We start from the raw sequence: 25,012 nt of genomic DNA on the forward strand, positions 1-25,012 counted from the left end.
GGTGTTATTATTGGAGCTTTGTTGATTTGGGAAGTGACACCTCGACAACAAAGCGCTGGATCATTTTACAGACATGTATTCGGCCTGAGTTCAGCAGTTAGGGGGTTAGTATTGAGGGATGAGAAGCTGTGGGGGAACATTTACTGAACTGCAGTAGTGTTAGCTGAGGAAACAAGCGCTGCCGTTAGTTTAGCACTGAAGATTCGATTAACTACAAGCTAGTTAGCTAACGCTAGCTTAGCCACCGTTAGCCAGTCTGTTTGTCTGTTAGCTAGCTAAGCTTAGCTAAGCTAGTAGCTTTAGCTAGGCCGGCTGTGAGGCTGTAGGCCAGTATTTTTGGTCTGACAGCGTTTCTCTAGCTAGAATATTAGTTAAACTCGACAGTTGGCGATGGATGTGAATCTAACGATCTCTCTAATGAGGGGACAGATGGGTGTAGTTATAGAGAAGGCGGTGAACGCCGCGGTGGAGACCGTGCTGGGCGAGATGATCCGAGTGGTCAGCCTGAAATTCGAGGAGTTTAGGAAGGAGATGAACGCCAAAGAGAAGGAGAACGAGAACATCAGGAACATGCTGGAGGTGTCGCGGTGTCAGATGAAGACCATGCGGAGATATGTGAACGCGCTGACGGCTCGAGAGGACCGGCAGGCTCTGCTCAGTCACAGACCGGACAGACCCGTGGTGCTTCAGTTCGAGTCGGGCAGGGTCAGGGCTGCTCACCACAGCAGAGACCACCTTATGCCTCCGAGAAGAGCCCCAGCGACCAGTGTTAACCATAACCCTCCCCCCTGTGTTGAAGTGCAGAATACAGTACAGAATACAGCCGCAAAATCGGCTCATGTCGCAGAGAACACATGGGAGAAGACCGTGCCTGTGTCTCGACCTCAAACCATGCCTCAACCACTCGTCCAACCCGCCGAGACCTTCATCAACCCTCCTGAGAACTACAGCGAGGGAGAGACCAGTGCACCAAAGATGCACATGGGCTCTCTGAAAGGTATGGAGGAATATAGAAGATCTGTCATTACACACAGCTGACCTGAAACATCCTAACCTCCTTAACACACTCACAGCAATGCTTCAAAACTTACAAAAAAAAAAAAAACAGGACAAATGTGGGCCATTTGCTTGTTGTAACTCTTCCAAATAATATTTTTTCATCTCTAAATCTAGTAACACACATTTAACTATTCAAAACATGTACTGGTCAATCTCAGGCAGCTTCACTTAATTTTTTTACAAGGTTTCTAAGCCGAAGTACATTTGTTTCTTAGTCCTTTTACCAAAAATCACGTGACATTTAAAAAGCATGTTTAAAAGCATGTCTAATTCATTTGATTTTTTCTCAAGAAAGTCTTTATTTTAAAGAAATGACGGACTGCATGACCAGTTTGAATAATAGATAGTTATGACAAAAAATCTCTATAAATGCACACACATTGTATTTTTGTATTTCTTCACAAAATACCAAACCAGAATTTTCTAAAAAAAATGGTTTACACTGACTAATGTTCATATTATTTTGATCAATAATCCAGGGGAATCTACTCACTCCTGTTGCTGACACTCACTCCTGTCACTGGAACACACTCCTGTTACTGGAACTCATTCCTGTTGCTGGCACGCACTCCTGTACTGGCACTCAGATCTGTTTCCCTTTGTTATGAGTAACAGGACTGTTTTTAACATAGATTTAGCAAAAACTTAAAAAAAAAGCTAAATGGCGTCTATGCTAATAGCATGAGGACAATGAGCACATTCTAGGTATTTTCCCAAAATTTGTATTTTAAAAATATTTAACTTCTAAAAGTTAAATTAGGTAACAGGACAGAGTGATGAGATTGACCTTCTCAGTCATAGTCACAATAGGATCAAATAACTTCCTGTTGTAGGTGTAACTTTTAGAATGTTCCAGGTTTTTAAGATGGCGTAATGCATTATGGTAACAGGAATGAGGGAAAACCCAGGGACACAATTAAAATGTGTATTTTTAGATTACACCTCTGAAGGATTTTAATAGAGTGGGGCCAATAATAACTGCAATTTCTTCAGTTTTTATTAATGTTTTTAATAACATATCTTACTTTTTCAATTGGGTCAATGTACAAGACACTATGCTTAATAATAAAATGTAGGACAATAAAAGACTTATGTATTGTGTGTTTGTGTTTTTTTATGTTGTACAGGAGAGAACTCAGCTGCTGCCATGTTGGAAAGTGAAGGTCTAGTGGCAGAAAGCAATGATCCCCTGTGGGGTCAAACACCTCCAGCTACTTCTGAGGTGGAGCACACAGACACTGTGGACTCTGGCATGCTCCCTGTTACCGACAACAATGAAGGATTTAGCACAGCTACAGCGATCTGTGGAGGGTCTCCGCCTTTCAAAATTAAACAAGAAGAAGGAGAGGTTGAAATCGTCCATGTGAAGGAGGAGCCAGTGGAAGCAGCCAATTCTGAATGTGCTCAGCTAGAGCTCTGTCAGCAAGCTGTAGAAGCAGGACCTAGTATTTCCCTAGATCTGCCTTTGGCCCAGCAGTGTCACCAGCTCTCTATGCCTTCTATTACGGATCCAGGCTTTCTGGGAGTGGACCCTAGTACATGTAAGTTAAAGTTGTGCATTCTCTCACTTTATCTGTCTTGAATAGCTGTTATAATTTATTATTATTTAGCATGATTGCTAATTAAGTGTGGCTCAATTAAAGACACATAATCTAACAAAACTAATTACACACAAATATGTTTTATTGGGTTTATTGATTTAATATTTTTAGTGTAGGCTAGTAAGTAAAAATGTGATTTTAATGATCTGTATGGCCTCCTTTAGCAGCAATCACTTCCATGCAGTGTTTTAATTAATCAGTATTTTCACATATCAAGCGTTTCTATAGGTCAAGACCCTGACCTATTCCAAGGACTATTCTAAAATAAAAGTTCTTTTTTCAGCTGTATTTGAAGGACTGTTGTTTTTTGCTACAGTAGTATGGCATAATGATATGGAATTATAGTGCCACACCCAGGGCACAGGGTAGCATTTACACTGTCTTCAATCAGGAACAGTTGCACTTTACATGGCTGTAGGTTACAAATTTAGTTTACAAGCTGTTGTGTAATAGGCATTGCCTCCTGTTGCTTCATGTGGGTTTAGAGAGACCTGCAGTGGTAGAAATTGGCCACAACTGATACTAAAGATTGATGAGTATTCTTTTAATAGAATCTAAAGAGTGCAGGGTGTGTGCTAGAGCAGGTGGACAATGGGATAAGAATGTCTAATCAGATAAAACATTTTAAAGGATAACAGAAAATAAGTAAACATATAGTAAACAATAGTACATGTGTTTGATACTAAAGGAAAATTACACTCTTCTCATTTTCCATGACCTAACTACCGAAAGCAGGTTATATCTGCTCAATTAAAATGATTTTACTTCAGTCTCATATACACATTCATTATTAATTTCTTGACATCTGGTGAAAACTCCTATGTTTCAAAATGTTGCAGTGCATAATTGCAGGACAAATATTGCAACAAGTTTTTTTTCCAGTATTGTGCAACCTTATGGTACCTTCAATTCTGTGTATGTGTCTGGTCGAGCAAACTAAATATTATATAATATAATCCCTTTAATTCTGAAAAAAAGAAACATAGTAGCTGTTCAAAACTTAAATATACTACCTTAATCTGATCGAAGAGAGGATACAAAAATAATACCTTCAAAAAGATAAGGGAAATAAATGAACATCAGATATGAAAGGGTTTTCAATTTCACATTCAGGATTAAATCATTTTTTTTCTATTAAACAACAAATGCATTTTTAATACAGATAAATCCAATCCTCATGAGCAATGAGCTGTAATTTTATGTGACACATTTGTTTATAATCGGGCACTGACACGAAGACTCTTGCTGGTTTGAGGTTCCCATGAATCAATGATGGTTATGGAGTACTGGATCAGAAGCCATGGTAAGCATCTCTTTTATTCGTTTATATAATTATTATTTTTATTTATTGTTGATTTCTCTGTGCTTTCTCTGATGCCCTGTGGCTCATACTTCTCTGTCTTTATCTACATTTCACTAGGACTGATCTTTAATAAGTGTTCTTACTGATCTGGACTGATCTGTTTAATAAATATAGGCCCGGAATAAAAACTGTATTTGGCAGAATAATTGGAAAAGTAGGGATGACTGACAAATAAATACATGCTCCCAAATGTATTAAATAATATTGTATACATAAAGTAACTAGAACCAGAATGTGTTTAGAATACATTTTGAAAAGGTATTCACGACAGTTCATTTTAGATAAAGTGGTAAAAACACAGAAACGCACATTTCATTCCCTCCTTTTGCCTCTTGAGTTTCAACCACCACCCTCTTGCTACTGTAAGCGCCAAATGCGTTAAAATCAGGCTGACCAATCAGGGATGAGCTCTGCTTAAATAAATGCAAAACAACAGCATATATGTGGAGCAACACACATGCTATAAAACTAAACGGCTGGGTTATCTATACAATTGTTTAAGTTTGTCCAGGAGCATCCTAGTATGTTCATGTTCCAGAAAGAACAGGTACAATGTGAACTACAGTGAGGAGGAGGAAATTTAAGAGAGCCGAAAAAGAAGCACAGCATATAGAAGAAGGGACATTCATAAAAGCTGTGAAGTTTCTAGCCCTTTTTTTTTTACTGATAACAAAAGGCCCTTTATATATTAAAAAGTCATGGCATGTTTGCTCTTAGGAGATTCTAGAAAGAATAATAAGTCAAAGTGGCTTCATAAAAAAAGTCAGTTCAGTCATCCCTAAAGGCTTTGCAAAGAAGTAGTTTTATCAACCCTATTCTAGCACTAACTAAACAGCAAATTCATAAATTCTGTAGAGATTTTAAGTTTGTTTAATATAGTTACTTCTAAATAAACACATTTGCATGATTTTTTTTCTTTCTAGACAAACGACTGAAAAATGCTGAGCGAACCAGGAGATACAGAGCGAAATTAAATGCAGATCCTGTTAAGAGGGAAGCCATGCTGGAGCACAAACGGCAACAGTTAATTACTTATTCTTGTTTATCGTCTAAGCTTTCTAAATTTAGCATTTTATTTAAGCAGCATTTGTATTTAACAGTACTTTAAATATGCAACATTGTCTTCAATTCCAGGTACCAGGAAAAAAAAGCACACGGAGAGATAATGTCCAGTAAATTTCTTCCCTTGGAAAAGCGGTTAAAACTGCAACAGAAATGGGCAGCAGCCAAACGACGGCAACGGCGAAAAACTACAGCAGAGCATGTTGGACTAGAGACACTTTAGACTCTTTGTACATACCGTATTTAAACATACACACACACGTGCAGTATTATCAGTCAGTTGTTCAGTATTATTGCTGATGTGGAATTGTAAAACATGTTTAATCAAAGTTGGCATGTAAAGTTTTTTATTCATTCATTATTTTAAATGAAGATGTATGTGTATATATCAGTTTTCTATATATAATGTTCTGTTGTGTATATAAAAAGGCACAAATTAAATCTGATATACCGTGACAGACGTGTGATTGTGTGTGTGTGTCGTATTATTTATTGGCCCTGTCGCACAACAAAAACCTTTTTATTGGCGAAGGAAAAGGAAAAGCTTTAATATATCGTTTCTCAACCCTGGTACTAGAGGCTCCCTGTCCTGCACATTTAAGTCCCTGCTCCAGTACCAGATTCAACTAATCAGCTTATTAACAAGTCCTTTTAGAGCTATTTTTGTTGCAGTTTTTAGCAACATACACATACCGTCAGTGCGCCTTACAATGCTGGGCGATTTTCGTGATTAATTTAAATGGGTTCTACTGCTATTTTCAAAATAGAGTATTCGCGATGTTACATAAAGACATTTTATTTTTTTTATCTAACATATCCGAAAACGCTATTGGAAGTTTATATCCGTCTTAACGGCGCCTCCTACAATCCAGCGCGCGCATATTTTCTCCATATTCCTCTCATTACAAGGACTGAGCTCCTACCGAAAAAAAGTTCCAGCACTGTTCCAGCACTTCCGACACAAACACCCGGTGGGATAAATATATTTAGCTAGATATAAATCCTACCGCTTCTAAAAACTGCAGCGTCATCGCTCTCCGGTACGGACCCGTGATTAATTGTGGAAAACGACAATATCTCCTTTAAAGTTTCTTCTGTGACTCGTTTAGTGCGTTATTTCTCAATTTTCAGTCACAAACCCGAAGCGTCTGAACACCAAACAGATGCTAACTGCTAACACTGGCTAACTGCAGCTAGTGGTCACCCTTGGACAAAATACTGGAATTTTAAGCTTACTGTAAATAAACAGTTTTCAGTAGAGAAATCTGTGTAGATTAACATCCAACTCTCGTTTGACTTTAAAAGAGATTTTTTTTTTTTTTTTTTTTTTAAGAATTACAGTTTAGTTTACTTGGGCTTAGAAGGGAAACATGGCAACCCTTGTTTACTTCAAGTATGCATTCAAACCTTATACTTGACATATAAAGGAAAAAATGGAGGACAAATAAAAATAATAATAAAAGGAAGAGAAAACGGCTGTTGAATGCTAACCTGCCAAACCCAAACTAAGATTAGAATATGTGTTTTATATACCGTACAGTATTAGCATGTAGTAAGCAACTGGGATGCAGCTACTGTCTTAACCAATGATGGGAAATCCAGATACAGAATCTTCCTCGGGATGTAGGTCCAGCTGCAGCAGAACCAACTGGGCAGTCTAAAATAAAACCCTGGGTCAGATAATTTTTTTTGTGATCTGAATAGGCCACCTCTGGCTGTAACTGGTGAAAATCAAAGTTAAAGTTAAAGTAAAAAGGTTGTTTTCCAAGTCACGTTGAAGCAAATGTAGTGTTTTTCTTGTCAAATTATGTGAAAAAGTGAAAAACAGAAATAATTGAGAAAACAGGTACACAACTATGCAATATGTAGACATGAAAAGTAATAATACATACAGTGTATTGAGGAAATTCTCAGATGTAACAGGAGCACGTAACAGGCCAGATTCATAAAATTCTGCAAAGACAACTGCACTAGGCCATACAAAATGTGCAGCATGGTAATAATTCGTGTGTTTAGTATTCAGGTCCTTGTTTATGAATGTAAACTGTTAAAGCGACAGCATTTGCTCTGAACATCAAGATACACTTTTCCAGGAATCCCTTAAAGAACCCAGTCTCTAAAGAAGTGGCTTCTTTAGCTCTTCTTAAAAGATATCCTCTTTGTCCACATTTTCTCATTTGTATTATTATGTTTCCAGATGCTGAGTCTCAGTTGGCCATGGCGGGGGACCAGAGGCAGGTGCGTCCGTGGTGTAAGGACCTGAACCTGTACGATGAGTATAAGCGTAAACGCATCGAGATACGGAAGCGCAGTGAGACGAGGCGGCGAGAGCTGGAGCAGACTCTGCCTCAGGCCCTGCTGGCCGACCTGGTGAAGGAGCGCAGGGAGAAGACTCGTCTTCGAGTTGCCCGCTGGCGAGCCAAACGCAAGCTTCAGGCATGCCTGATGTCACAGGCATCCCAGTTAAACGGAGGACCAACACAGGGGTTGTTCACTCAGAGAGGCAATCGGAGGCGAGCAGAGACGGTTGGACAGCAGAGGAGCTTCGGGGCCCTCGGTAGACCTAGTCCGTCTGAGACTGGAGCATACAACCTGCCCCTACAGATCGGATCCAGTCCTTTACTGGCAGCGCAGAGACTCGGTGTGGCTGAGGGTCAAATGCCATCTGGATCCACTATGTTTCCACATCATTCAGTTCCAACAGCTGGCTCTGAGATGTTTCAATGACTGTTATTTACAAATACAACATGAGATCTGGAAGTTTAAGGAGCTCAAGTTTGGTTACAGGACAGTGGTACGGTGAACGTTTTAATTTATTACATACATTTCTTTAGAGTTTGAAATTTAAAAGCCATTTTGTCTTACAATGAGATGTGTCAATACAAACACATGGGTCACTCATTGTTTTGTTCTTAGGGAACACATTTAGTTATGATTGTGTTGCAGTGATAAGATTAACTATTTATATTTCTCGTTAAATCTACTCTCTGGATAGTATCCAAGTACTGCTTACATCTGGTGAGACAAAAGCATCTCTGTTAGATATACACAGATTACATGCAAATCCATGGATTTCTTCTTTCTTCCAGAATTCTCTACGATGGCACTAGGCACCAAAGAAATTGTGTTCTGTGCAGTTGTGAATTTAATTAGAACTAGAACTCTAATTGTTTGTACAACGGTTAAGGTATAGGGTGACAAGCTCTTGATTTGTCTTGTCACCCATGATTGGTTTCAACTACAATAGACAGTCGGATCAGGTAGCAGTTCTTCTACACCATGTCTTGGTTTTATTTACACAGACCTTTTACAAACCATGTCCAGTAGCTGAGCATAAATCTGTATGAAGCTTCATACTGTGTCTGTTGGGAGGTCTATGTATTGTACTGCACTGATATGCCAAAAGTCATGGTATAGCACTATGTAACTTGACTGTCAATATCATGTTATTTTAGAGGATGGCTTGGGAACACGCTTACCAGTACCTGAGATCTGAGTAGGTGCCAGATCAATGGGACTTTCTATTTCTAAAGTCGTGCTGGCATTTAACTAGTGACTGGCCAAGTTACGAGTGGCAATACTGATACACGTTCTGGTAAAAATATTTTCATTTTATTATTTATTTAACAGAAATATTTTTATTATAAGCATTATTGTTGCTGGTATTGTGTTTAGGCTTAGATCATGAGGTTGAAACTGCTGCCAGCACATCCTATTAGGAGAGGAAAAATATACACATACACTGAATTTTAATGCATTCTAAGCTCATTTATTTATGAGAGATGGTACCTAAACTCTGTGTCCGATGATTAAGTATATTATACATTAAGCAGCATCTCTATAATCCCTTAAGATTTGAATTGTCTAGTTTAGTGTGTTTCTGGAAAGCACGAGTGAGAGTCAGCTGCTTTGTCTGTATATCATTGACTCCCACTACTCTCACCTGAAATCAATGCAGGTGCTTGATTGAAAATTAATTGTATGATGAAGCGTATTTCCCATTGGCTTAATTTTCAGGATTTACAAGTTATATAAAAAAAACAAAAACAGCTAGATGTTACTGGCTTGCATAGTACCGATTTCTGTTTGGAACTGCCTGTGTCCTGACTATCAATTCTACCAGAAATCACATCCACATTCAATGCAGGAGGCCTCGCTCATCCCACAGGTTAGTGCAGTACTCAGGACTAGTTCCTGTTGTCCCATTACATTTGGCATGTCAGTGTACATACTGTTCTAAACGTTGAACTATTTCCGTTTAAAATGACTGAAAGTTCAACCATAGCAATAAAGGCAGAACTGTACAGAGATTATACTGTTAATATGCATTGATGTTTGTCACTGAACGTGTATTTAATACTTAGGAAATAATCAATAGCATATAATGAAAAGTATCAGAGAACAGTTTCAGAAAATAATGTAGACTTGTGAGTGTTAGTTGATTTCTGACTTACGTTTACTTCAGACCTTTTTATTGAAAACACTATAAATGTCTCATTCTTTACAAATGTCAATTGCTGTGTTTCTTGGATACTTAATTCACTTAATACATGAATAAATGATTAATAAACAAGCCCCCAGCTATTCCAATCAGTTTTCCAGTGTTCCAGTGGGAACACTTAAGCATGCATTTAAAAACAAACAATACACTGTGAACAATGCAGCTGCTAAAGTTTCAGATTATACGCCATTATTTTTGATGCACAACAGACTTAAAAAACTTATAAAAAAATAAATCAAAAATAAAATTGTTTGATAAGCTTACAAATGAACTAAGAATATATAGATATATAAAGTCCTTTACAGTGCATTAATCTGCCACTACCACCTCTGCTGATAGCCCAATGCTTCTTTTGCGTACGTGATCCATCATCCACTGACAATCTTATTGCTGAGAGCTCCTGGCAGGGTGTAGAAGAGCAAGGCAAGGAACAATGCCAAGATCAGCAGCAACAGTGCAATGATGATGTACTTCTTATAGTTTTTCCAGATCAGATGGAAAAAGCACTTGAAAGGATTCACAAACCAGGAGAATGTAGTGTCTGGACGACTGAAAAAGAGAGCAAGATGTAAACTTAATAACTGAACTGCTTCAACTATGCTGATATATTTAATGATTTAAATACAAATACACAAAACACAGATATGACTACAGCATTTTTCTTACTTGGGTTTTTCTAGGGGTTCTGGCTCCTTGCGTGCTCGACCTACTGGGTTTTTCTCTGCTTCCTCAGCAGTCACCAAGTGGAACTCTGCCTCCACTTTTCCCTAGATCAATAGATATAAATAGGTCAGTGTAGTGGTGTTAATATTGAACCATAACAATTTAAAGTGGTAAATCAATAGTTTTAAAAAATTAAAAAATTCCATGTTACTCTAAAGACTTCTCCAATTACATATTTGAAAAAGTAGCTTTCAAAATTAGTCTGTGTAGAATGAAGCTTGATTTACACACCGTGAGTTCCTCGGATTTTATAAAGGGCCACCAGCCTTTGGAGCGTTTCTGCTGAAAGATGGAGATGTTGTCATTGCTCTCTTTCAGCATCTCCATCTTGCAGTCTTTCGCTGTTTTAGCACCACGCGGAAACCCGTGAAGGTCCAACTCTACAGACCCTGGAGAATTGATAAATACGGACATGACATTTCGTCGCTTTCCAATGAAAAACAATATTTTGGTTTACTACATAATTTAGACAGACAAACTGTCCCTTACACTGTGCCAACATTTCCTAATGAATGGACAAACAGAAATACTTAAAAATGAAATAAACTCTTTTTACATTGACTTTTGTGGAAAGTTTATAAGGTTTTTCTCTCTCCTGTAAAGTTGCTGTTTTGAAGACGCTTGTTTTAATTGGACAGTGATATTAAAATAATACTAATATTAAAAAAGAAGTATTAAAAGTTGATCCAGATTTTGTTGGAATATCTCTCCACTGTCCTGGGATTGCTGTACAATTTGACATTATTTACAGTAACTGCAAAACTTTAGTGAACTCAGAATGTTGGATGATCACCATGTCACTCATCCCCATCTTCCCACATCTGTCTATATCATTCTAAATTAAATAACGTTTTAGGCCATGTAATCTAAAACATTAACCAATCAGTTTTTATCTTTCTTACCCAGAAAGTCGTCAGATGACAGCCTCTCAAAGTCCCAAACCTGCATAACCAGCACTGCAGGCAGTTTCTGTTCTGTCTTGTCCAGAGAGAAGATGTTCTCTCGCTTGGAGACCACTACCAGCTTCTCAGCGGGGAGGTAGTGAAAGGGGAACACAAAGCGCCAGTTGAAGTTGCCTTCACCAGTTAGGGAGTTATAATGGACGTCTGTTTCCTGGCCATCATCTTCAAGACCCTTCAGCCACCTGAGGAATCGCAGAAGAAACAATGATGTACTTCAGGAATCAGGATAAACACTGTATCCATTGATAAGTTTATTTCTACAAGTGCACTGTGCACATTTACCCTTTGACATAGATGTCACTGGATTGTTGACCAGTTATGAAATTGGTGTCTTCCAGTATGACATCTTCTGTGTTCCAGATGATGATCCTCAGCTCATACCTTGTGTTAGATTAAGAAATAAAGTTTTCGTAGTGGACTTGACAGCACAAAGATGTTGTTTAAGATGAGGCTAATCTGTTACCCTTTGGGTTTACGGGGAGAAATATCCACAGGAGGTCCAGGGTGAGGCATGTCCATAGGAAATATGTCTACCCACATCTGCACCTGGCCCTAGTAGAGAAAATAAAAAGAGAAATTTCAGTTCTGAATTATTTACCAGCCTCCAGTCATTAAGATGACCTCCTAACACTGACTCACTGCTATACAGAAACAATTTGACCCTGTTTACACCTGGTCATTTAATGTGATCAGTATCTGGATTGTGCCACATGCATTTAACCTTAGTAGTCAAATGCAATTTGAGTTAGTCAAAGACTAACTCATAGACTAAAATCTGTTTACTGTGTGAGATGGTATATTCAAATTCCCTCAGTCTTGGAGAGACAAATGTGTTTATACTGCTATGATGTCATTAATTTTTTTAACCACCTCCTCAACTGGTTTAAGTGATGGGAATTTGTATGTTTGAATGTGTCTTGTGTGTGTTTACACTTTTTTTTTTTTACACTTTTTGTATTTTAACATGACTTGGTCTTATCCTGTTTCCTTTTCCTGATCCTTAAGTGACACAGTTAAGTGACTGCCTTGCCGTGACAAACCCCTGAAATGGTTTGCGAGATTAGATTTGTATTTTGTTTAACTGCAACTTTTGACCATTTACACTTGCATTTTGATGAATGCAATTATGAATTATCCTGATATTATCCTGATAAAGTGGCCAGGTTTAAACTGGGCCTTTGTCAACCCTTATCTGAATCTTTTTGTAATCTGATCTTTATCTCAGTTTTATTACGTATTAAAAATAAGCATTCATGTACGGTTTCTATCAGTGGATTTTTTGTTGCTCTATGCAAATGGAAACACTTTGTAACACTTTAGGGCACTGTTGGTAAGACAGCACACCTACTCTTCTCAAGAACTCAAGGGAAACATTGACAAGAGAAATGAAGTGTGATAAATACAATGTATCATCAAGTTATGAGGCTTTTGTACATTGTTGTATCATAGCTGCCGAAATTCTATTCATATTCAACCACAGACATAGCGAGGCTGAGCTCTGGTGTTGTGCAGTTAGACCTGGCATCCATCAAAGAAGAAACACACAGAAAACAGCAAGTTATGGTCATTTTTTTGTGTCCACAAAATTCTCTCTTTTGTTCTGTTTTACTGCCTCATTTGGTAGCTGGGTCACATAATCACATCAATTGTCATAACATGCTATGTCATTTTACCCTATAAAATGACACAATTACCTAATGTCACCAAAGCTGTTATGTCAACTTTTCTAAGGAGCAATTATGACAGTTAACGCCTTTTGGAATGAGTTTGTATGTTTGTCAGTTGCCATAAAGCACTTTTAGTATGTAGGTGTCATGTAGCCTTATACAACCCCTGGCAAAAAGTATGGAATCACCAGTCTTGGATGAGCACTCCTTCAGACATTTCATTCTGTAAAACAAAATCTGATCAAAAACATGATACAATAATAAGGTCATTCCAAAGTGCAACTTGTTGGCTTTCAGGAACACTCAAAGAAATGAAGAAAAAACATTGTGGAAGTCAGTGAATGTTACTTTTATTGACCAACCACAGGGAAAAAAATATGGAATCACTCAATTCTGAGGAAAAAAGTATGGAATCATGAAAAACAGATAAACAAAAGATGATTCAAAATACATCACTAGTATTTAGTTGCACCACCTTTGGCTTTTATAACGGCTTTCAGTCTCTGAGGCATGGACTTGATGAGTGACAAACAGTATTCTGCATCAATTTGGTGCCAAATCTCTTTGATAGCAGTTGCCAGATCAGCTTTGCAGGTCGGAGCCTTCTTGTGGACCATTTTTTTCAATTTCCACCACAGGTTTTCAATTGGGTTGAGATCTGGACTATTTGCAGGCCATGACATCGACTGAATGTGTCTTTCTCCAAGGAATGCCTTCACTGTTTTTGCCCTATGGCACGATGCATTGTCATCTTGGAAAATGATTTCATTATCTCCAAACATCTGTTCAATTGAAGGGATGAGAGAACTGTCCAAAATGTCAATGTAAACTTGTGCATTGATAGAAGAATTAACCACAGTCATCTCCCCAGTGCCTTTGCCTGACATGCAGCCCCATATCATCAAGGACTGTGGAAATTTGGTTGTTTTCTTCAGGCAGGCCTCTTCATAAATCTCACTGGAACGGCACTAAACAAAAGTTCCAGCATCATCACCTTGTCCAATGCAGATTCTTGACTCATCACTGAAGATAACTTTCATCCAGTCATCCACAGTCCATGATTGCCTCTCCTTAGCCCACTGCAGTCTTGTTCTTTTATGTTTAGGTGTCAATGATGGTTTTCTTTTAGCTTTCCTGTATTGAAATCCCATTTCCTTTAGGCGATTTCTTATGGTTCGGTCACATACATTGGCTCCAGCTTCTTCCCATTTATGCTTCATCTGTTTAGTTGTACTTTTTCGGTTTTCAAGACAAATGGCCTTAAGTTGCTTGTCTTGACGCTTTGATGTCTTTCTCTGTCTACCAGTACGCTTGGCTTTAACAACCATTCCATGCTGTTTGTATTTGGTCCATATCTTGGATACAGCTGACTGTGAACAGCCCACATCTTTAGCAACCATGCGTGAAGAGTCACAATCCTCTCTTTTGTTTCAAGAGACATTTCTCTTGTTGGAGCCATGGTTCTTGCCACTCTAATTCGTCCAGCAGCCCTCCAAGGTGTCATGACTGCAGGTGTTTTTAACTGCAGACTAACGAGCAGATCTAATCTGAGGCAGGTGTCCATTTAGGGAAAGGAAATTGACTGGGTGTGTCCTTATTTTCTACCTTCAATTTGAGTGATTCCATACTTTTTTCCTCAGAATTGAGTGATTCCATATTTTTTTCCCTGTGGTTGGTCAATAAAAGTAACATTCACTGACTTCCACAATGTTTTTTCTTCATTTCTTTGAGTGTTCCTGAAAGCCAACAAGTTGCACTTTGGAATGACCTTATTATTGTATCATGTTTTTGATCAGAGTTTGTTTTACGGAATGAAATGTCTGAAGGAGTGCTCATCCAAGACTGGTGATTCCATACTTTTTGCCAGGGGTTGTAAACAGTACCCTACAGTAAAATGTTACCATGAAAATGAACAATGAGAACTTTAAACAGGTTTAACACAGATAATCATTACCTGGTCCAGCCCAGGCTTGTCCTTTATGTAGAGAGCTCGGGTCTCAATGTGTTCTGGCACCAGTTTGCAGCCCACGCCTGGCATTTCTTCCCACCTGTGCAGCACCTTCAGAGCCAGATGCTCATAGGACTCCACCATCTGATCTGAAACATGAAAGCACTCTTACAGACACTGGAGAGACAGTAAGATTATTCATCTTCAGGAGGCTGTTTATTCCATGGCACTATAGTTACCCTCATCAGCAAAGACAGTTTTGCCAGTGTAGACTTTTTCTCCGATTGTTATTCTTCCAGGAGTGAAACGGGGGCTGTCAAGTCTGTTGTCCTTGCAGAGCTTGATCAGAAGATCAGTTGGTTTGATACAGTCTCTCCAGGCATTGTAGCCCTCACTAGCAGTGATATGGAACAGCAGAAAGTAAGAAGAGAGTAAGTAAAAAAAATAAATAAATAAAAAATAAAAATTCAAGTTCTATAACGATTAAAGCTAATTCTCACATGGCATATTCAGAGGGTATTCCACACATGGCACGGTGTCTGCTGTAAAACCGGTTCTCCAAATCTATTTGTGTCTCACCAATCAAATCATCACCCCCAATGACATCATAGTCGTAAATGAGAATCTTCAGTAAGGATTCCTTAGGAAAGGAGGCTTGAATTTCAAATGATCTGGTGGAAAGTAAGACTTTTTAATCCAAAGCATTTATTCACAGAGAAACAGACTCCACCACAAGTTCCCAACACTTTATGTAAATCAGCCGGTCAAATCTTTACCTCCCAAACACTGGATTGAGCTGTTTCGGGATGTAGTTGTCTCTGTCCTTGATGACGGTTTTTCCGAGCTTCAGTACAATGTAAGGATCTGCCTTCCCATCAGGATCAGCTGGATGAAGGTTAGATGCCTGAAAAGACATTTAATGCAGCACATCACACAACATGAACAGATTAATTTAGTCTTTATCTTTAAGATAAAGGTACATGAAGTAACTATTAACTTGTGAGTCCCTGTGGATGTAGCAAACTTGAATTTATATTTTAACTTTTGATAACAAGCTAATAAGAAGCAAGAAAACACCAGAGATGAGAATCACGTTTATTCTAACAAAAGTGGTCTAACAACAAAAAGCAATGAATAAAAACACTATTTTAGTATGACTACAACAAAGTAAGAATATAGTGTCACTGTCCAGTGAAAAACATGTATCTATATTTTTGTTGATTTTTAGTTTAGTACAGAATTTAAAAAGACAACCAGTCCCTTACATTGTGGGAAAAGTTTAAGTTAAAGTTAATGAATGGAACAATAGAAATACTTAAAAATGACCTGAAATAAATTATTTTACATTAACTTCCATTAAAAGTTTAGAAGTTTTTTTTCTCTATCTGTAAAGTTGCTGTTTTGGAGATACTTGTTTTTCATTGGACAGCAAGAATATATATATATCTCAAAAGTGAAGCCACCACAGGTTGGGCCAGAAAGGTGTACTTATTAAAAAAAAAAGGGCTGGTTATGGGCGGGACCAATAACAGACCGTCAGCTCCGCTCGGCAAACTGTGACCGAGTGAGTAGGCTGTCTCTCCACAGTCTTACTCCCAGACTCGGGTTTCAGGATCGCCAACATGGCGGAAGATTTTGGCTTCATTTTCATTGAATGAATGGGAACGGCGAACGGCGTCCATCTTTAATACAGTCTCTGGTTGAGAAATTAACTACCCCAGCCTAATGTTTATAAGGCATTTTTGTACTGTTATTTGATGTGATCTTTTTTGAATATGAGAATTAACTCAATCTCACTGTTGTGAGTGCCAAGACTCAAGCCGCAAGTTTTGATTAAATACTTTCAATTATATACACTTTAAAGTGGAAAACATAATCTAAAAACATGTATATAACTGATACGTTATCAGTAGCGTGTTGATGTCACTAAATGAGTTTCAGAATGAGCCAGTTGGAAACTTACTGAAACAATGTACACCCTAATAAGGACATTCACAGCAGTGTTGGGTGGAATCCCCTGGTTTATCTTATAGTCCCCAGAGTCCACACAGTCATACTCTTCACTATCAGGCAGCTTATACAGGCAGAATCGTCCCTGGGAAAAAAATATATATATTTACAGCACATTTTAATAATAATAATAATAAAAAAAAACAATGAACCATATTTCCAAATTCTGCAAGAGTTTAATGTTAGTGGATCTTTATATCACTTATGTTATGCAAAAACTATTATTCAATATAAACTCACCTTGAAATTCCCAACAAACCTTTCAGCACTAGAGCTCTCTTCTTCATTTGCTTTGCCACGGTACAGCTCAAAGGTTTTGACCCAGTCATCAAAAGGACCAAACTCTGCCTCAAGCTCTTTGTCATAAATCTGAAGTGAATAACAGGATGTAGGTCATTTCAAATCAGTGTTGTTAGTACTTAGTGTAGTGTAATGCTAATGCTAAATTTTGCCTAATAGCAAAATATAAATACTTATTTATACTTTACCTTTAAAGTTGCTAGCTTAGGCTGATGCTCAGTCACACCTCTAAAGCTCATCTTTTTCTTCTCCTTCATTGCTGCAGCTGAAAATCCCCAAAACACTTCTATTACTTTACATTCAAATATGATGCATTAAAAACAACAACAGATAGTGTGCTACAAAATACGTCTCTGGAAAAAACTAGAGACCACTTAAAAATTATGATTTTCTTTGATTTTACCTAATTGTAAACCTGGAATATAATCAAGACGAAGATGGATGATTACAAGCCATCAAACTAAGCCGAACTGCTTGAATTTTTGCTCCAGGAGTGGCATAAAGTTATCCAAAAGCAGTGTGTAAGACTGGTGGAGGAGAACATGCCAAGATGCATGGAAACTGTAATTAAAAACCAGGGTTATTTCACCGAATATTGATTTCTGAACTCTTTATGAAAACGTTTTGAATATGAACTTGTTTTCTTTGCATTATTTGTGGTCTGAAAGCTCTGCATTTTTTTTTTGTTTTTAGCCATTTCTCATTTTCTGCAAATAAATGCTCTAAATGACAATTTTTTTTATTTGGAATTTGGGAGAAATGTTGTCTGTAGTTTATAGAATAAAACAACAATGTTTATTTTACTCAAACATATACCTATAAATAGCAAAATCAGAAAAACTGATTCACAAACTAAAGTAGTCCCTTAATGTTTTCCAGAGCTGTATATGTTATCTTCTGGCTCTTCAGCAATGGCCTCAGCAGTGGTCCAGCAATTGGACCACTCCCAACCTAGCAGTGTACAAAAACTTTAACATTGCTGTTCCTAAAACGATAAATTGCGCATTTAACATTCATGACATTAAGTATATGCGTTTATCCAGTGCAATCTACAGCTAAATCATGGTCTACAAGTTGGCAAATGTAGTGTTAGGAATGTTTACCAAGATCCTACTTAATGGTGTGGTGTGGTGTGCTCACTTAGGAGAAAAAAAAAATATTTATCCTAGTCTGTTAGAAGGACATGCTGTTTTGTTAACCCACATTGCCACACCAATCACCAGAATACAAAATACCAGAATACTTAATCACCCAAACAGTATCTTTTAAGAAGCAGAGTTGTGGTCATAAACAGAGCTTATCTACCCACACATTGTTAACCTATAAAAGAAGGCAGTGAATAGTGTTATTGGCATGCATTGTTAAATGATAGAAAAAGCCTGCAAAGTAAACTTTATACAGTAAAATCCCTGTGTTTTATACCCCTACTCATCACACACCAAAACTAACTACCCCAAGAGCATGTAATGAACTGGATGTTCTAAACTATTCTTACCCATGTTGTTTACTCCCTCTGAGAGCAAGTTGTGAAGTGGAGATACTGTAATACATCACAACACATGCATGTTGGACTGTGTTGGACTACAGCTAACTTTTAGAATGCATCTCTACATCTCTTTCTCAACTAATACACTGGTAAAATTACAGAGCGAGGAATAATAACAAATGCCATATCTTACCAGCATCATAGAGGTTTGGAAAAGGGTTGACCTCCCTTTGCTTTGTCTATGGAAAATGTCATTAAAAGTGAGGCTAGCAAGTAATAAATACAAAAGAAAACACAAAGAAAGTATAAATCAGAAACGGTCGGGACAGTATGGAAAACGCAAATTAAGAGAACTTTTACAGCTTAGGCCTAGTAATGAGGTAAAGCAGTTTTTAAGGAGCAAAGACGGTTAGCCTTATGTTAACTGTGAACCATCACAATGATAAATGTAAATTATGATCAGATAAATCAGTATTACAGATCTTTTTTTTTTTAAAGCAGTTTTTAACCAATACATTTCTATGACTTTTTCATGACTTTTCCATGGCTTCAAGGCAAATGTTAATGACCATATGATTTTTAAAACATCAGTGCAGACATGGACAATAAAATCAAACCTTATTAACTATAATCCAAATTGATTACAGTAAGCCTAAAATTAATTTGATTAAAAGTTTTTTTTTTAAGTGTCAGATCATGAGAGCTCCATCGTGAAGGGCTAAATTACTGAACTAACTGTGAGCTGATGTATTTGTTAGCTTAAAATAGCTTTTCTCTCTCAATAAATGAAAACACAAATGTTTGTAGAGCAAAATTCCATGCTTTTTCCAAAACGTTTTGGGTAATTTGTGAGGTCTGAGCCAAAGATGAAAAGTTCAAAAGCCAGGGTCTGGTATGGGGGTGTGTCAGTACACTTCTGTGATGAAGCATTAATGCAGAAAAGTATACTGATACTAATATATTAAAGCGACATATGCTGCCTTTAATAAGGCATCTTTTCCAGGAATGCAGGTACTTGACTGAAAAGTTTCTAAAATCATACTGTCTGCAATGTTAAAACACTGAATATTTTTTTTTGCATTTTTCATGCTGCCCCAACTTTTTCTGATTTGGGTTTCAGTTGAAATCTAAACTGGTGAGAAGAGTTTAATCTGACCATTTGGATCTTCTCCACTGAAGCATAGTACTTAGACCACCAATCAATCACACAGTCAGCCGACTCATCAGCAGCAGTTCGCTTCTTCCTTTTTGTAGACCTTCGTTTGCTCTTCTTAGATTCTCTCTCCTGTGTAAAAGAGTCAGAGCTGTGGGGATTGTACACAGGAGGACTGAATACAGGACATCTGTGTGTTTGTGTTAAACTATTAGCCTACCCTCTTGTCTTGAGGCACTGGTTCAGTTACAGGAGAAGGTTTGATGGTCTGCTCCTGCTCTATGTTGATGTAAATGTCATCAGTGGATCTCGCTTCAGTGGCTTCTTGTCCAAGAAGTGGTGCAGCTAGAAAGAAACATTCATTTAGTTCCAGTTTAAGAAATTAAAAGATAAAAAGATAAAAAAGCAATAGACTTAGTTAATGGTTTGGAGACATCTTGCAGTTTTTGAAATGTACATTTTGCCACAGCTAAAAAACTGGGACTAAATTCATATCTGAAGCAAAAAAACTTAGACAAGACTATGTATGTAGGTAACCGTTCTAAAATCTCTTTAGATTGCTAACAGGATATGCACTAAGAAGACATAGCGAGGAAACAGCAACACTATCTGATAAATGTCTTAGTGGGAGAACATTTGTAAGAACACACAGTGTTTCATGAAACAAACATGGAGGACCCTAAAAAGCAGGTATCAAGTGTTGAGAGCAGATATGAAGGTACTATCATCTTTATCATTTTACAAAGATAACAATGATTGTTTTAAACTAATGGGAAGAAACAGAAGAACATTCTGGTATTAGAAATGGAAAAAGACAAATTTGTAAAAGCAAAAAAAAAAAACAATGAAAAAACATATGCGTATATAAGTGTAAGCGACAGGAACAATGAAACCACAGAAAATGTATGAGCTTGTAAGCTTGTGAAAGCACATTTGGCTTCATGCAACATTTGCAAACTTTGTTTAGCAGGAAGTATGCTGAGCATGAATAGTATTTGTTACAGGGTTAAAACTGTGCTATAATATGTGGGTTGTGCAAGATGGTGTGGTGTTGTGAACCAGCATAAAAGAACAAGGCAAATTGTTTGTTTCCCTTTTAAAAGGCAAAATAAGTGGCTTGTAAATAAGATAAGATAAGGATAAATGATATGAGAGCTGTTTAAACTCTAACCAAAGACTTTTTTAACATGTATACATCAAATAACAACTTGACCTAAATATTTACTTATACTACAATCTAAAATTGTCTTTTCCAAACTACTGTATAATAGAGAGAAAATTTATGCGATAATTTTAGATACGTTTAAAAAAAATACAACAGTACAATAAAGGCTAGATGTCCCCAAACCTTTGATGGGCAGTGTATTTGTGTAATGATGTAAAATCAGAAAACCCATTACGCTCTATGATGTCTGGCTCCTGTGGCTGTGCTCTGGGAGGAGGCAGGGATGGAGGAGTGTATTTGAACAGGACCAGGTTATTGATCACGTGGTTGCCCACCAGAGTGCTCCTGCCGAAGGCTCTCCAGTCCACCACAGTAATGGTGAGTGGAGGGTGGAGGTACTCATCCTCAGGCAGCTCCTGCACAGAGGAAAACAGGAAGCTACAGAGTCCACCATAGTGCTGAACACACATGTTGAGAGCGGAAGGCGATAGGTTGTTACTGAGTCAGCACTTCAAAACGTTTATCGAGTTACCACTTCAAAGGCATCCACAATCATGCTGAAGTTCGGGTTGCTCTTGTAGCTCTGTATCACAGAGGAGCTGACTCCTTTTCCTGCACACTCTATGAAGACTTGAGGTCGATCCACAGTGAGAAGCTGCACCTTCTTCAGCTCTCTCAAACCCCAGAACAGAACCTAAATTGGCCCAAAAACACACACACACACACACACACGGCCCACACTCTATCACTCAGTACAGGGCACTAAGTAAAGTATTTTTCAAATTATAAGGCTCACTATTAATAAATGTCAATTTTCTGGTCTATTTTCATACATAAGGCTCACCAGATTATAAGGCTCATTAAGCGACACTAGTAAGGATGTCTACATCGAAGTGAGTGTCACCATGTTTCCCTTCTAATTAGGAAACAGAGTAAACAAAACTCTAATTCTTAACAGAAAAGGTATTTTAAAGTCAAATGGGTGAGTAAATTGCTTCTGTTTATTTACAGTAAGCTTAGATTTGCAATATTTTGTCTAAGGGTGAGTTTTCAGTGAAGTTTCTCCAGCACTAAGGCTGGGTTCAGCAGCATTATGATTAGCCGCTAACCACAGTGCTAGCAGGATGTAAATGCCACCCGATAGCACTAGACTGAGGAACCGAGTGCTACAGTAACCAAGGGCGCTATCAACCAACGGTTCATCCCACGTAGCTTGTTTTATCATAGTAAACACGCAGACTACAGTCCAATATACTCATCTTTGAACAGCGAAAGAGATAGAGCTGCAGTTAGCGGCTAATGCTAATGCTGCTGCACCCAGCCTTAGTGAAAACTCACCCTTATAACGCTGTAACTCAGCAAAGTGGCTTTACTGCTCCTTAATATCAGGTAAAATTTATACATAAACCGCACCGGCACACTGTTGATTTTTGCAAAAATGAATGCACCTTATAGTCTGAAAAATATGTTACATGATAATTTTATGGCTGAATTTTAATATAACTCACATATTATTTTAAACTCACCTCAATTCTGTACTTGCGGAGCACAGGTCGTATGTATGAAGGCACAGGGTAGATGGAGCCTTCAGGATCATCATATGGAGGTAGAGAGTGTTTTCCTGACTTTGGAACCTATAGGATTGTTTGTTATAAATACAACACATTATAGTGAATTAGTGAGTCTATTTTTGTTCTAAAGCTGATTAATGGTCAAGTATATGTTCTATTCTTTACCTCAATGAGTTCAAAAGCCCCAAGTATGTCTCCGCCCGACAAGCTCCCACAGAAAAGGGGACTGTAGTGTAAAGAAGGGGCTGTGTATGGCTCCTCAGCGAGCTTGACCACTGGAACAGCTACAGTTGAGCCCAGATACTCTGGCTTCCCCTGTAAATGTCAGAAATGCCATTTTAGTATGTCCGTTATAATTGACTAAACATTTAAAATTAAAGCATAAAAAGTGGGGAAGAAATGTCAGTATTCACAAATATTAAATTTCATCATGTAGAAACCACCAATATCTCTGTCACAGGGCAGAGGTTGCTTAATGGTTGGGGTACCAATTTATTGATCAACAATTGGGTCCCAGTCTGTAGGTTAGAGCACTGGTAGCTCAGTGGTTGAAGCACCAAGTTATGGATCAACAATTGGGTCCCAGATTGTAGGTTAGAGCATTGGTGGCTTGGTGGTTGGTGCACCAGGTTATTGATCAACAATTGTGCCCCAGATTGTAGATTAAAGCACTGGTGGCTGAATGGTTGGTGCACCAGGTTATTGATTAACAATTGTGTCCCAGATTGTAAGTTAAAGCACTGGTGGCTGAGTGGTTGGAGCACCAAGTTATTGATCAACAACTGGGTCCCGGATTGTAGGATAAAGCACTGGTGGCTCAGTGTTTGGAGCACCAGGTTATTGATCAACAATTGGGTCCCAGGTTGTAGGTTAGAGCACTGGTGGCTTGGTGGTTGGTGCACCAGGTTATTGATCAACAATTGTGTCCCAGATTGTAGGTTAGAGCACTGGTGGCTGAGTGGTTGGTGCACCAGGTTATTGATCAACAATTGTGTCCCAGATTGTAGGTTAAAGCACTGGTGGCTCAGTGTTTAGAAGTCCAGGTTATTGATCAACAATTGTGTCCCAGATTGTAAGTTAAAGCACTGGTGGCTGAGTGGTTGGTGGACCAGGTTATTGATTAACAATTGGGTCCCAGATTGTAGGTCACAGCACTGGTAGCTCAGTGGATAGAGCACCAGGTTACTGATCAACATGTAGACCCCAAATTGTAGGTTGGATACCTGTGTTTAAAGGTTTAAAGGTGGACGATATAAGTAAAATATGGAGGGAAAGTAATCTAAAAGCATATAGCCTTAGAAAAGTGATTGTGTTCTCCTCACCAGGGCATCATCATCATAGACTTCAATTGTAATGAGAGGTGGTTCTTGTGCCAGCTCAGTGAGCATGCCATGGAGAGACAGCTTGTCCATCATCAGCATTTGGTTCCAGGTTGGTGTTAGTGTCTGGTTAATGATCTAAAAGAAAATAAGTAAGAAATGAATAAACACATAATCCTCACCCATTTAAAACCTAAGGAAAAACAGGGTTAGATAAAAATAACAGCATAATCTTAACACTCCAAGCTTCCTAAAAGCAGCATTTATTTCTCTATGTAGATGCTTACTGCAGTAACGTGGGTGTGGGACTGGAATGACACTCTGGCAAAGGGGTCAGAGAGGCCCGTATTATCTGCTGCAATGAGCCCCCTCGCCTGGTACATATGGGCCCTCAGCTGGAACTCATGATGGTCTTAAGGAAGAAAGGAGCAGATGAACACTGATCAGTATCAACATTTTATAACCACAAGAGGGCACCAAAACTCAACAAAACCAGCTTAAGTCTTTGTAGAACTAAGACTTCCTGTGTCTCTGTCAGACCTCCAGGATCTCACCTTCGTACAGTACAATTTCAGGAGCGCCGCCACTCTCCTCTGAAGATACTCCATGTATTTCAAAGCCTTCTGGAAGGTTCTTTAGCATACTCGACGACTCTGTGCATTTGCCCAGCCATAGATACACATCAACTTTGGCCTGGACTGCCCAGGTTGCTCCTCGCTTCCCAGGGGGCTAAGAAAGATATGAGTACAGTTTAGAAAGGGTGAATTTAATTCAATATAGTAAAAGAGGTATTTTAGATGTTTATGATGTTTAAAAAACACAGGTTACTTATAGCAGCACTAGGTAGGATTTCCTTGATTTTCAATCTTTTTAAAGAAGTGCAATTACAGCTTGAAACTCACTGCAGCGCTGCATTGAGGTGTAATAGGAGGAATAGCAGTGCTCTTGTGTCTGTGCCGGAGCTCCTCTGAGCTCAAACCAGACTCTGTAAGTTTTCCGAGGCGGCCGCAACCAACGCTCGCGAGAACTGCGACCTGCTTTCCGACCTTTAGTTCTAACAGTTCTACAAGAACTACTGGTTTATTCTTTACAAACTAAAATACAGACACTCTGTCAGAAGCT

At 38.3% G+C, this 25,012-nt stretch overlaps 2 protein-coding genes across 4 annotated transcripts in view; one reads left to right on the forward strand and one right to left on the reverse strand.

Moving 5' to 3' along the window:
• On the forward strand, positions 1 to 12,527 carry si:ch211-67e16.4 (uncharacterized). Of its 3 annotated transcripts, XM_007234149.4 has the most exons (5): positions 1 to 997; positions 2,187 to 2,600; positions 3,916 to 3,963; positions 4,947 to 5,046; positions 5,158 to 5,512. In XM_007234149.4, exons 1-5 carry the CDS (start codon positions 391 to 393, stop codon positions 5,306 to 5,308), a joined length of 1,320 nt encoding a protein of 439 aa, XP_007234211.2. In that variant the 5' UTR covers positions 1 to 390; the 3' UTR covers positions 5,309 to 5,512. The 3 variants fall into 3 exon arrangements, 2 of the variants coding, with proteins under 2 accessions (XP_007234211.2, XP_007234210.2); XR_453194.4 differs by lacking the exons at positions 3,916 to 3,963; positions 4,947 to 5,046; positions 5,158 to 5,512 and adding exons at positions 7,283 to 7,879; positions 11,216 to 12,527 and having other exon boundaries at positions 3 to 997; XM_007234148.4 differs by lacking the exons at positions 3,916 to 3,963; positions 4,947 to 5,046; positions 5,158 to 5,512 and adding an exon at positions 7,283 to 9,407 and having other exon boundaries at positions 4 to 997.
• Positions 9,524 to 25,012, reverse strand: part of fer1l6 (fer-1 like family member 6) — a 27,267-nt gene continuing 11,778 nt past the window's right edge. Inside the window, exons 19-42 of the mRNA XM_022680258.2 lie at positions 24,445 to 24,619; positions 24,178 to 24,302; positions 23,894 to 24,028; positions 22,737 to 22,886; positions 22,527 to 22,634; positions 21,533 to 21,694; positions 21,236 to 21,416; positions 20,056 to 20,180; positions 19,839 to 19,967; positions 18,876 to 18,921; positions 18,692 to 18,736; positions 17,385 to 17,461; positions 17,137 to 17,265; positions 16,850 to 16,981; positions 15,663 to 15,790; positions 15,387 to 15,557; positions 15,126 to 15,280; positions 14,893 to 15,035; positions 11,735 to 11,823; positions 11,554 to 11,652; positions 11,212 to 11,453; positions 10,541 to 10,698; positions 10,253 to 10,353; positions 9,524 to 10,135 (exon numbers count right to left, since the gene is read on the reverse strand). Coding sequence (XP_022535979.2) covers positions 9,955 to 10,135; positions 10,253 to 10,353; positions 10,541 to 10,698; positions 11,212 to 11,453; positions 11,554 to 11,652; positions 11,735 to 11,823; positions 14,893 to 15,035; positions 15,126 to 15,280; positions 15,387 to 15,557; positions 15,663 to 15,790; positions 16,850 to 16,981; positions 17,137 to 17,265; positions 17,385 to 17,461; positions 18,692 to 18,736; positions 18,876 to 18,921; positions 19,839 to 19,967; positions 20,056 to 20,180; positions 21,236 to 21,416; positions 21,533 to 21,694; positions 22,527 to 22,634; positions 22,737 to 22,886; positions 23,894 to 24,028; positions 24,178 to 24,302; positions 24,445 to 24,619 — 3,186 coding nt within the window. The 3' untranslated portion in view covers positions 9,524 to 9,954. The remainder of the gene's footprint in view (positions 10,136 to 10,252; positions 10,354 to 10,540; positions 10,699 to 11,211; positions 11,454 to 11,553; positions 11,653 to 11,734; positions 11,824 to 14,892; positions 15,036 to 15,125; positions 15,281 to 15,386; positions 15,558 to 15,662; positions 15,791 to 16,849; positions 16,982 to 17,136; positions 17,266 to 17,384; positions 17,462 to 18,691; positions 18,737 to 18,875; positions 18,922 to 19,838; positions 19,968 to 20,055; positions 20,181 to 21,235; positions 21,417 to 21,532; positions 21,695 to 22,526; positions 22,635 to 22,736; positions 22,887 to 23,893; positions 24,029 to 24,177; positions 24,303 to 24,444; positions 24,620 to 25,012) is intronic.

The sequence above is a fragment of the Astyanax mexicanus genome, chromosome 11 (assembly GCF_023375975.1).
Source record: "Astyanax mexicanus isolate ESR-SI-001 chromosome 11, AstMex3_surface, whole genome shotgun sequence".
Classification (NCBI taxonomy): domain Eukaryota; kingdom Metazoa; phylum Chordata; class Actinopteri; order Characiformes; family Acestrorhamphidae; genus Astyanax; species Astyanax mexicanus.